The sequence below is a fragment of the Microcebus murinus genome, chromosome 5 (assembly GCF_040939455.1).
Source record: "Microcebus murinus isolate Inina chromosome 5, M.murinus_Inina_mat1.0, whole genome shotgun sequence".
Taxonomy (NCBI): Eukaryota; Metazoa; Chordata; class Mammalia; order Primates; family Cheirogaleidae; genus Microcebus; species Microcebus murinus.
In genome coordinates this window covers 67895155-67907899 of record NC_134108.1, presented here as the reverse complement: position 1 = coordinate 67907899, position 12745 = coordinate 67895155, and the positions used below count along the sequence as shown (strand labels likewise).

Below are 12745 nucleotides of genomic sequence, written 5' to 3'. Positions count from 1 at the left end.
TCCCTATCCAAAATATCAATGTAGTTTTATAATTTTTACTATAAAGGACTTGTACATTTTTTGTTAGATTTATTTGTAGGGACTTTATATTTTTGGTTGCTATTTTAAATGCTGTTGATTTTTAGAATTTAATTTTAGTTGATTATTGCTTATATTATGGAAATGCAGTTCACTTCTGCATATTGATTTTATATTTAGCAAGCTTACTAAACAACCTTCTTCTAATAATTGATATTTGAGAATCTATTGATGTTTATAGTCTGTTAGTTTTTTTAATGTGGACAATTATAATATCTGCAAATAATAACAATTGTTTTCTCAGACTTTATGCTTTTTTTTAATAGTGTATTGCTTTATTACAGGAGTGGGTGTTGAGGGAGACATCATGATGAGGAAGCAAAACAATTAGATGCTTGAGTCCTGGCTGTAGGTGTATCTATGACCCAAATAGTGTTCACTTGCCCATTAAGTAGGTTTTTGCCTCTCCCACATCCTCTTCCCACCTAGTTGGTTTCCACTGAGTTTTACTTCTCTCTGTGCACATGTGTGCTCATTGGCAATTCCAATTTAATAGTGAGTACAGGTAGTGTTTTTTTCCCCCATTCTTGAGATAATTCACTTAGGAGAATGGTCCCCATTTCCATCCAGGTTGTTGCAAAAGGTATTAAATCATCTTTTTTATGACTGAGTAGTACTCCACGGTATACATATACCACATTTTATTAATCCACTCATCAGTTGATTGGCACTTGAGTTGATTCCACATCTTTGCAATTATGAATTGTGCTGCAGTCAGCATTCGAGTGCAGGTGTCTTTTTGATGAAAAGTCTTCTTATCCTTTGGGTAGATACCCAATAGTGGCATTGCTGGATTGAATAGTAGGTCTACTTTTAGTTCTTTGAGGAATCTCTATACTGATTTTCATAGGGGTTGTACTAATTTGCAGTCCCACCTACAGTGTATTAAGTGTTCCTTTCTCTCTCTGCATCCACATCAGCATCTATTGTTTTTGGACTTTTCAATAAAAGCCATTCTAACTGGGGTAAGGTGATATCTCACTGTGGTTTTAATTTGCATTTCCCTGATGATTAGTTACGTTGAGCATTTTTTCATGTTTATTGGCCATTTGTCTTCTTGTGCATACTTTTTTTTTTTTTTTTTTTTTTTTTTTTTGAGACAGAGTCTCGCTTTGTTGCCCAGGCTAGAGTGAGTGCCATGGCGTCAGCCTAGCTCACAGCAACCTCAAACTCCTGGGCTCGAGTGATCCTTCTGCCTCAGCCTCCCGGGTAGCTGGGACTACAGGCATGCGCCACCATGCCCGGCTAATTTTTTTATATATATCAGTTGGCCAATTAATTTCTTTCGATTTATAGTAGAGACGGGGTCTCGCTCTTGCTCAGGCTGGTTTTGAACTCCTGACCTTGAGCAATCCACCCGCCTCGGCCTCCCAAGAGCTAGGATTACAGGCGTGAGCCACAGCGCCCGGCCTTGTGCATACTTTTAAACATAGTTATATTCATCATTGTTTAGTTCTAAGTATTTCCTAATTCCTTTTTGGATTTCTTCTTTAGATTTTAGAATATTTATATTTGTTAGTTTAATCATGAAGATTTTTCATTTTGCAATGCAAAACAATTTTTTAAAGTTTGATATATAATATTTTTTACATTATGGTGGAATCTCTCTCTCTCTCTCTTTGTAGAGATGAGATCTCAGCTTCTCTTTTGTTGCCCAGGCTGGAGTGCAGTGTTATTCATAGGTATAATTGTAGTGCACTGCAGCCTAGAACACCTAGCCTTAAGTTATCCTCCTGGCTCGGCCTCCTGAGCAGTTTGGACTACAGGTGTGCACCATTGCACCCAGATTTAGAGTATCTTTTTAGCTTGAGCCTTCATGTACCCTTTTTCCTCTTAATTTATATTTATTTTTTCAGTTTTTAATTGATACATAGTAATTGTACATATTTGTGGGGTACATGCTGTATCTTAATACGTGTTTACAATGTGCAGTGATCAAATTAGGGTAACTGGCATGTCTATCACCTTAAACATTTACCATTTCTTTGTGTTGTGAACATTCAAAATTCTTTCTTCTAGTTATTTTGAAATAAACAATAAATTATTGTTAATTATAGTCATTTTATTGTGCCAAAGAACACTAAAATTCATTCCTCTTATCTAACTGTAATTTTGTATCCATTAACCAACCTCTCCCTATTCTCCCTCTACCCCACTAGCCTTCCCAGCCTCTGGTAACCACTATTATACTGTATACTTCTATGTGATTAATTTTTTTTTTTTTTAGCTCTCACGTATGAGTAAGAACACGTGGTATTTATTTTTGTGTGCTTGACCTATTTCACTTAACATAATGTCCTCCAGGTTCATCCATGTGCTGCAAATGACATGATTTCATTCTTTTTATGGCTCCATAATATCTTGACTATTGTGAATTGTGCTGTAATAAACATGAGAGTAGAGATATCTCTTTGACATACTGATGTCCTTTCCTTTGGATGTATACCCAATAGTGGGATTGCGGGATATGATGGTTTTATTTTTAGTTTTTTGAGGAACCATCATACTGTTTTCCATAATGGCTATACTAATTTACATTCTCACCCATGGTGTATAAGAGTTCCCTTTTCTCTGCATGCTTTTCAGCATTTGTTATTTTTTATCTTTTTGATAATAGCCATTTTAACTGGGGTGAGATGATATCTCATAAATGTTTTGATTTGCATTTTCCTGATGATTATTGATGTTGAGCATGTTTTCATATGCCTGTTGGTCATTTGTATATTTTTTTCTAAGAAATATCTATTCAGATCATTTGCCCATTTTTAAATTGGCTTATTTATTTTATTTTATTTTATTTTGCTGTTGAGTTGTTTGAGTTCCTTATATATTCTGGATATTAGTCCTTTGTCAGATGAATAGTTTGCAAATATTTTGTCCCATTCTGTGGGTTGTCTCTTTATTCTGTTGATTGTTCCCTTTGCTCTGCAGAAGCAGAAGCTTTTTAGTTTGATATAATCCCATTTTTTCTTTTTTGCTTTTGTTGCTTGTGCTTTTGAGGTCTTATCTAAAAGATCTTTGCGGCCGGGTGTGGTGGCTCACGCCTGTAATACTGACACTCTGGGAGGCCGAGGCGGGTGGATCGCTCAAGGTCAGGAGTTCAAAACCAGCCTGAACAAGAGCGAGATCCCAGCTCTACTAAAAATAAAAAGAAATTAATTGGCAAACTAAAAATGTATATAGAAAAAAAATTAGCCAGGCATGGTGGCACATGCCTGTAGTTCCAGCCACTCAGGAGGCTGAGGCAGAAGGATTGCTTGAGCCCAGGAGTTTGAGGCTTCTGTGAACTAGGCTGATGCCACAGCACTCTAGCCCAGACAGTAGAGTAAGACTCTGTCTCAATAAATAAATAAATAAATAAATAGTCTTTGTACAGACCAATATCCTGAAGCATTTCCCATATGTTTTCTTCCAGCAGTTTCATAGTATTGAGTCTTACATTTAAGTCATTAATCCATTTTGAGTTGATTTTTGTATACAATGAAAGGGGAGACCTAGTTTCATTATTTTATATAATGTATATCTAGCTTCCCCAGCACTATTTATTTATTTTCAAATTTTTCTTATAATTTTTATTTCAAAATATTAGGGGGTACAAGTGTTCTTGTTACATGGATGAATTGTATAATACTGAAGTCAGGGCTTTTAGGGTGTCCATCACCAGAAAAGTATGCATTGTACCCAATAGGTAAGTTTTTATGCCTCATCCTCTTCCCACCTTCCCCCCCCCCCGTTCTTAGTTTCCAATGTCCTTTACACCACTTTATGACCATGTGCCAGCGCCATTTATTGAAGAGACTTCTTCAATGTATATTTGGTGCCTTCATCAAAAATCAATTGGCTTTGTTAAATGTGTAAATTTATTTCTCAGTTCTCTATTCTGTTATATTGGTCTATGTGTCTGTTTCTATGCCAGTACCATAAGGCAGTTAGAGTTACTATAGATTCGCCATATATTTTGAAGTCAGGTAGTGTAATGCCTCCAGCTTTTTTCTTTCTGTTCAGGATTGCTTGGCTATTTGGGGTCTTTTGTGGTTCCATATGAATTTTAGAATTTTTTTTTTATATTTCTGTGAAGAATGTCATTGATATTTTGATAGGGCTTGCATTGAATCTGTAGATCACTTTGGGTAATATCATGTGACTTTTTAACGTAATTTTCTTTCTTACAAATGTGTTTATATATTTCTTTTGAATAAAAGTGTATAAATATATGTGTGTATACATATGTATATTTATATTATTTTAGAGCTCTTATATGGCCACTTATCACAGAAAGTCTCAAAGCTTTCTTTATCATAAATATGTGGTAAAAAACTAGTATGTTTCACTCTTTAAATTACTACTAAATTAAATTTCCCAGCTCAGTGGTTCTCAAATTTGGGTTGTAGAGTCCCTGGAGCTCATAATGCTTTTTGATGATCCTTATAAATGTTGCTATCCTTGGTTTAATTTATGTAATTTTGTGCTCAGATACTGTGTTACACAAAATTCTAATTTAGAAAAAATCATTGCACGAGCCAACTATTTTAAAAAAATTGAGAGGAAAGTTTATAACACAGACAATTTTAATAATTCATTTTTCTGCAAATTGAAAAATTCACTCATCATTTTACTTTGAATTCAAAACTCTTCAGTGGTTTATCTGTAAGATGAAATGCAAAATCCTTGGCCTGGAATTCAAGGCCTACATATCTTTTTATCTTTCTTTTTCTACTAATTCCCTCCATGATGTCTCAGTATCAGAAGAACAATAAGTTATACTGGTCTTAAACCTGTTCTACTTACTCTGGTGTTCTACTTGTTAAAAGGCAATTTTCAAAAATGGGTAAAATTATGATTCTCATACAGATATAAAAAATGAACATGTGTTAAAGAGTGTAATCTATTCATTAATCAGTGAGGGAACCAGGTAGATGTTATAACCAATTCAACAGAGACTCCTAAAAACAGACACATTTATTCCTAGATCAGGAATATCCAAATGAATATGCAAATTGAGGCAACACTGATTTTTCCACACGTGGAAAAGGAAGTCAGTTGAACCTCCGCAGAAAGGATAGACTGTGCATGTGTATAGACAAAAGTTATTTGGCTTTCCTATCACTTATTTACAACTTATGGAGTTGTAAGATAGCCCAAAGAGAACGAAAGGCTAGAATCATATAACTGGAAAGGTGTGTTGTATATAGAAAATGCATAGTTTTCTACTAGAGCACAGTTTTTCCCTACACCCCTTCTTGTTTTTCCCTTTCTTTTGGCCGATTTAATCCCCACCTGTTCTTCAGTGAGCTTCAATACCTATGGAAATGAGTTTCTCCCTCTATGTTCTATATAGTCTTTATTGTCTTATTATTTACTTGCCGTTTACTTGTACAGTACTGTTAATTGTCTTTTCGCATGTTTTTATCTACTTAACTATGTCATAATTTTAAAGAGAGAAATTATGTATCAAATGGTAGGCACTCAGTGATTATCTGTTACTTGATTTGGGGAAGGAAGTTAATATCTTCTCCCTTCTCTCTACTATGACCCCAGTTCCTTAAACCTTTATCACTCACTCCAACAACTGCATATCCAGCACAGTTATATCTTGTTTAGCTTGGAATTACTGAATATTTAATGACGGGTTCCCCAGCAGAAAATCAACATATTCAACTAAAACCAAACCAAAACAAAAACTTTGGATAATAACCTGCTATGTATGCACACTTTGAGTTCAAGATAAGTCCTAAAGAGGTGTTGATGGTTTAAAAAGATATGATTTACCTAATATTTAATTTCTATCCATTTCCAGCAAGGTAGTCATTTATGGTACCAATTGTGTAAAGTGGGGAGAAGTGTTTGAATTGGGAATGAGGGATGTTTTTCCCCTTCCAAAATACACCTGCTACATTAAGTTAACAAAATCAAACACAAAGTCATAATGCATGGAAAAGTAATTATGTTTAGCTCACTAATTATGAACATATTTTGTCTGTTGGTATTTACAAGTATATTCCATATCCAAAGATTCTTATTTTCCTAATCTTTTCTCAGTTGTAGCTAAATATTTTAATTACATGTAAAAAATGTTTATTTTTTACAAACTCTAATTATAAAACTCCATTTCTTTAGATGAGCGAAGTTGACAAACATTATATAAAACCAATTACAAAGTGTGAAAGAGGCTCACAGACTGATACACACATATTGCCACCAACAATTGTGAGATCGTATGAATGGAATGAATGGGAATTAAGAAGAAAAGCTATACAATTGGTTTGTAACAATATTTTAAAAATTTATTTATAGGTTGGAGAATTTTAATATGTTGTCACTCATAGAGTTGGTAGGTTAAATTATTTATATAAAATAATGATTTCTATACAGATTTCTTTGCTAACATAAAGATAATTTGCATAATTCACAATGTAAAGGTTGTCTTCTACTTTTAGGCATATATGGATATATGGAAACATGAAACTACTCTCAAGTTATACTAACCAGTAACCAGAACAATGATAGCTGCTATTTATCTAGCTAATAATTTTTTTTTTTTTTTGAGACAGAGTCTCGCTTTGTTGTCCAGGCTAGAGTGAGTGCCGTGGCGTCAGCCTAGCTCACAGCAACCTCAAACTCCTGGGCTCGAGTGATCCTTCTGCCTCAGCCTCCCGAGTAGCTGGGACTACAGGCATGCGCCACTATGCCCGGCTAATTTTATATATATATATCAGTTGGCCAATTAATTTCTTTCTATTTATAGTAGAGACGGGGTCTCGCTCTTGCTCAGGCTGGTTTTGAACTCCTGACCTTGAGCAATCCGCCCGCCTCGGCCTCCCAAGAGCTAGGATTACAGGCGTGAGCCACAGCGCCCGGCCATATCTAGCTAATAATTTTAAAACTTGGTTGTAGTGTTTAAAGCACTCTGAACTTCCTCTAATCATTTAAAGTATGCCATTCTTTTTTCTTTTCTTTTTCTTTTTCTTTTTTTTTTTTTTTGGACCTTTTTCTGTTAAATCACAGATATTGTCCCCTCTTGTTGTCAACATATTCCCTCCAGACTCTGGGTACTCCCATGTTTCTGATTCTCAGGCACCTTAATCACAATAGATGCCTACCCTGAAAGGGTGTCTTTGAAATTCTCATCTCTATCTAACTTAGTGGAATCCCCCCCTACTTATTTCCTTTTATAGTATCTTGTCATTTTAAATGACAAATATTTATAGTGTGAAAGAAATAAAATCTTTTATGTCTGTAGCCTCTCTTTATTATAATTTATCCATCTCTTTAACTGAAAACAGTTGTGGAAATAAACAAAGACCACCCAGATGAGAACAAACAGAGGCTATTTATTCAGAGCTTGTTATTGTAAAGGAGTCAGCCACTGTTACTTGTGTTTGACAGACTCAAAGCAGGCAGGAAAGTGAAAACCTTTATAGTGATAAAATGGGGAAGACTTCAAGTGTTCTCTGATTGGAAGTTGTTGACATGAGAAAACTGGAGAATAGCTAACTAGAAGCTGGACATCTTATGTGATTGGTTTGGTGAGCATATTTGGTTTTCTCTGATTGGTCCTAAGATAGGTGAGGAGGGGCAAAAAAATAGAGAAGCTGGCCAAGTCCTGAACATTCTGGGCCACTTGCTACAGCTACAAAGGTTGAGTTTGGCTTCCCAGACTGGTTGATGGAGAGGTTGTGAGTCAGTTGTATTGTTATATATGCCCTAGCCTTTAGCCTTTGTCCATTTGTATATTCAGTCTCTACAGGCTTCCCACTGACCACATCATTTCCTTTGCCACTCACTCTGGTGGCAGCTTTTCAGTCCCCTGACTTCCTGGGATAAGGAAAAATCAGCTTCCCTATATATCTTTCAGATCATTGTTCCATTAGCATTCCTATCAGTTACTCTTCTGTAGTTCATGAAATGCTCATCCCCTATATTCTTTTCTATTATCTACTAAATTCAAATGAGCTCATCAGACATTACTGGATAACATACATATTCCACTACCTGTTCTTCAGGAGATAATAGTCTAGCAAGAGAATTGACACACTAACAATATTTTAGTACCTCTTGGTAAGTGTATAACATAAGTAAAATTAAAATTCCACTAAATTAACTTAGGCAATATTTTAAGTTGGTGTTGAGACACAAATAGGCACAGAAGAAGAGGGAAGCAATGGCTGGACAGTATATACAAGAGATAGAGGTGATAACAAGGTATGTATGGGAAATGTTAAGAGAGTCAGTTCTTCAGAGGGCCTGAACTTCATACTGACTGAACCCTCTCTTCCTATTCCTTATTCTCCACTTAATTCTGATTCCCACCTTAGATCTAATTATCCCCTATAATTGCATTATGTTGAATGCCTGCTCCCCAATGATTATCAACCCAACTTGCGGATAAAACAAAGCTAAGTTTACTGCTTTCTAGTCATAAGGGAAAACACCACCGCAACAGAGTTTTGGCAGTGTCTCAGAGGAATAACAGCAAAGTCAGAATTTATTGAAAATTTAAGGTTTATTGAGGCAGGTCTTTCAATGCCTGAGGTGGGTTGGGAGGCAGGATGAGGGTTTGAATAGGACTGGGTAAAGATTGTGAAAAAGCAGTCCAGCATTGGTAGGAATAGCAAAGAGAAGATTTTTGAGGCGAGGGATAAAAAACCTTAGGGCTTAAACTGCATATTGATGCTTACTACTGAAGAGCTGATATATCTTTCAGAAAGTTCTGTATTGAACAGTCAAGTTATTTGCTTGGGGAAGAATCTCTTGGAATTGTAAAATTATGCTAATGAAGACAGTAGAATAGTACAGACAATAAGTTGAATTTGGGGAGTAGTTTGGGTTCTTAATCACCTGCAGTATCATCTCAGACTCTGAAATGTTTTGTCTAATTCCAGGTCTTTCCTTCACTCACATGCTCTAATGCCTTCTGAGTTTTTTCTTGGCCTTTACCATAACCTCAGCAACTGTTATTCTCCTTTTTGTAAGCTCCTCCTTGCTTCCCAGCTGAGTAATCTGTTTAACTTCATGTTTGTTAATAATTCATAAAGAGAGTAAGCAAAATGTAGAATAATGTACACTATAAATAGATAACATCAGAGCTTTTTATATTAAAAATCTAGGGTGATGCTCATTTTTAAAAGATAATACTATATAAATCCTAAATTTTTATCTTTAAAAAAAAGTATGGTGGAAAAATCCAAGTTATATGAATCTCAAAGTATAATAATGAAAGAGTTAGAAGATTATATTAACAAATAATTGACTGAGCTAATGTATTAATAACTTTGAATCTGTTCTTTCTTTGGGTCTATTTTTAACATTTTATATATTTTTCTACTTCTTGGTAAAGGATATTTGATTTTCTATTATGTTCTAGATTTTCTAATGTTCTAATGTTTTATAGAAAAATGCTATGTTATAAAATTAATTTCTTTGGGGAGTGACAAAAAAAATAGGCAGATATTAACCAGTACCTGATAATATTTTACAGTATCTGTTCTTCAGAGAAACGTTAATTCCTGTATTCTCTTTCTGTTTAGGCCAATTTGCGTCACAAAGTTACTCACTCAGCACAAACTGATCTTAGTCACATGAGAAGAGACAATTATTCTCAGGTGTACCTTTTAAAGGACTCTGGCACCCAGTCCCTGAGGGAAGGCAGCACCGGAGTGCCCAGGCCCCAGATTTACTTAGCTGGTCTTCGAGGGAAAAAGAGCAGAATCACTCATGAGGTCAAGGTGAACTTAACTAGGGCTGTTGATGAAACCTAGTTAGAGATCACATTTCTAAAGTAGATGTTCCCCAATTATGAACAATGGCAATTACTTAAAAATATTTACATCCATGAAAATTAACTTTGTGGGGTGGCACATTTATTGGTTGGGTGACTCTTTGTTTATTGGATTCCCATATGCTATCGAACTGCTACAAAAAGCTAAAAGTTGTTTTCTATAACATATTTTCATTCTATTAAAATAGAAAAGTAAAACTGTCCATTTGTCATTTATTTGTTAAAAGTTTGGCAGCATTAAGATTGAAATCATGTCACTTAGATAATAATATAAGATTATTATGATTGGTGTAGAAGATTATTTCTAAAATCATTTTCAATGTCAAACATTACAATTTTAAAACCTAATTAATATTTTCAGCTTTATTAGCTATTAAATGTTAACATAGATTAAACTGACATATAATAAAACCTTACTAGTTTAGAACAAATTCGAGCAAAGGTCCACATGTTGTTTTTCAAAATCTGGAAATTTTACATAAAATCTATATTTCTGGCCCTTTGGAAAAAATTAGAGTATCTGATAACAGTTGGCTAGACTTTCTGCAAGTAGTTTTGCCCTTTCACAGGGCAGGTATTTCCAGTCCTCCATCGTCTAATCCAGATCTCTGCCTTACGGGCCTCCCCTTTTACTCCTTTGCCTTATTTGCCTGACCCTGTAGGCAGTTGTGTTTAGGACCCCCATGAATTGCTGATAGCTAAATTTTAGAGCTATGGTTTTATAACTGTCTTACATACTTCTAATACCAACTCACGGATAAGAAAGGCTCCATATGGAGGGCTTGTTAAACTTGCCTTAATACCTTGCAGCTCATTTGTATTTAGCACATTTTTTTCTGCACAGGTGACTTTTACTAAGGTGTTTGTATAATTGATATAAATATATAATTTAAATGATGTTTATAATATGAATGTGCTTTGAAATCCATTTTCCATCGGTAAACTTCAAATATGCCTACTTCTAAGTTTTCATGATTTTCATTCCTGTAGTTTAAAAATGATGTTAAAGATAGGCTAGCTGGCTATTAAGGCAGGGCCTGGGGGAGTAGGGTGACACTAAAATTTACAAATTCGGGAATGTGATTTTATCTATTCAGTTAACCCTCATCTGAGCCTGCAGGATTGCTAAACACAGAAAATGGCTGTAAGCCAGAGTCTGGGGTTATCAAAGTTATGGCTAGAAGCAGAATGGCCAAGTGAATAAAAATACCAAATTCAATTTGAGTAGCCAAACTTAATATCAGAAAGTCACCTGGGAAGTACAACAGAATCAGAGTAAAGGGAGCTAGATCTGATGGTAAACTTACTCTCTCCCAGGATCGCCACCATTTAATCAAGCCCCATCCTAAAGATTTCCAACATATGCTGGACCCAGTGTCAAATCGTCAGTCCCATTTCAGCACAGACCAAAATAATTTTTTCTGCCAAACTTGTTTCCCCTTCTTTATTTTCTTCTGTGGTCAAAGGCATCACCACCTTACTCAGTAACATAAATTAAAAATTTCTTGGCCAGGTGCGGCGGCTCACAACTGTAACCCTAGCACTCTGGGAGGCCGAGGTGGGCAGATTGCTTAAGGTCAGGAGTTCGAAACCAACTTGAGCAAGAGCGAGACCTTGTCTCTACTAAAAATACAAAGAAATTAATTGGTCAACTAAAAATACATAGAAAAAATTAGCCTGGCAGGGTGGCACATGGCTGTAGTCGCAGCTACTCGGGAGGCTGAGGTAGAAGGATTGCTTGAGTCCAGGAGTTTGAGGTTGCTGTGAGCTAGGCTAATGCCATGGCACTTTAGCCTGGGCAACAGAGTGAGACTCTGTCTCAAAAAAAATATTCTTGATTATCTTTCTCCCACAGCCCCTACATTTAACTAGTCATCAAGCCCTGTTTATTTGGCTTGAACTGTGTTTGAGATTCATTTCTTCCTATTCTCACCTCTACTGCTGCCTGGGCCACTGCTGCCTCCATTTTTTAAAATGATTCATGAGGATAATTTTTCTTATGCACCTGGCTTCCTGCTCCCCCCACAATCTCTACCTCCCTTGCTTAAAAACCTACAGTACTCCTCTCAAATAAAAACTACTCTACACATTATGTAAAACTTTTCAAAATATGATCTCCATTTATAATCATTTCATCTTTTGTTCTCTTATATTCTCTCCACACATCAACCAAATTGAACAAAAACTCTTTAAATAGGCATGGTCTTTAATCCCATCACTCTTACTCTTGCTTTTCACTCTGTCCCCAGGAATGTGCTCCATAGGAACCCCCATGAAATTCTACTTGTGCTCAGTCTGATCACATTTTTCCTTTTTTGTGAAGGTTTTTCCCATCACTTTGAAAGAATTAGTTGCTTCTTCCTTTGAGGTTTCATTAGATTTTATTCTTACTCTCATTGTAGTACTTAAACTGGTATATAGAGAGGTGTGCATCTATATTCACCCTGTTAGACTGTAAATTTCTTGAGATTTGAACTATGTGTTATCTTTATATTCCTTATATTTGTATAGTATCTTGTTGGATAAATGAGTAGAAAAAAGGACTAAATGAAGGGACAAACTGGAAAGAGGGTATTTGTTGAGTGATTATTTTAATAGTCAAGGTGGGAGTTGATAAGGTCAGCAGTAAAATAGTTACTGCAAAAGAAGAGGGAGAAAAAGGGAGAGAGGAAGAGGGAGACTATTTTGGGGGAAGTGCTAGCAATAAAGTTGAGTAAGCAGAGTTAGTAAACTTTTTGGAGGACTTTGAAGGCCAAGCAGAGGAATATTTTGCCTACTTGTAGTAGGACATTACAAAACCATGGCAGAATCTTGAATAGAAGACTCATTGTGGGAGAGGGATACTGGAGTTAGGGAGATGGCTAGGAAGCTGTTCCAAGAATTGGGGCA

At 35.7% G+C, this 12745-nt stretch overlaps 1 protein-coding gene across 4 annotated transcripts in view; it reads left to right on the top strand.

Moving 5' to 3' along the window:
* CFAP206 (cilia and flagella associated protein 206) overlaps window positions 1–10073 on the top strand; it is a 40562-nt gene extending 30489 nt beyond the window's left edge. For 2 of the 4 annotated variants that reach the window (XM_012750971.3, XM_012750970.3), the window contains exons 12-13: window positions 6196–6339; window positions 9606–10060. In XM_012750971.3, coding sequence (XP_012606425.2) covers window positions 6196–6339; window positions 9606–9836 — 375 coding nt within the window. In that variant the 3' untranslated portion in view covers window positions 9837–10060. Of the gene's footprint in view, window positions 1–6195; window positions 6340–9605 lie in introns of all 4 variants that reach the window. The other 2 variants (XM_012750969.2, XM_012750968.3) reach the window with 2 other exon arrangements.
* The last annotated feature ends 2672 nt before the right edge of the window (window positions 10074–12745 follow it).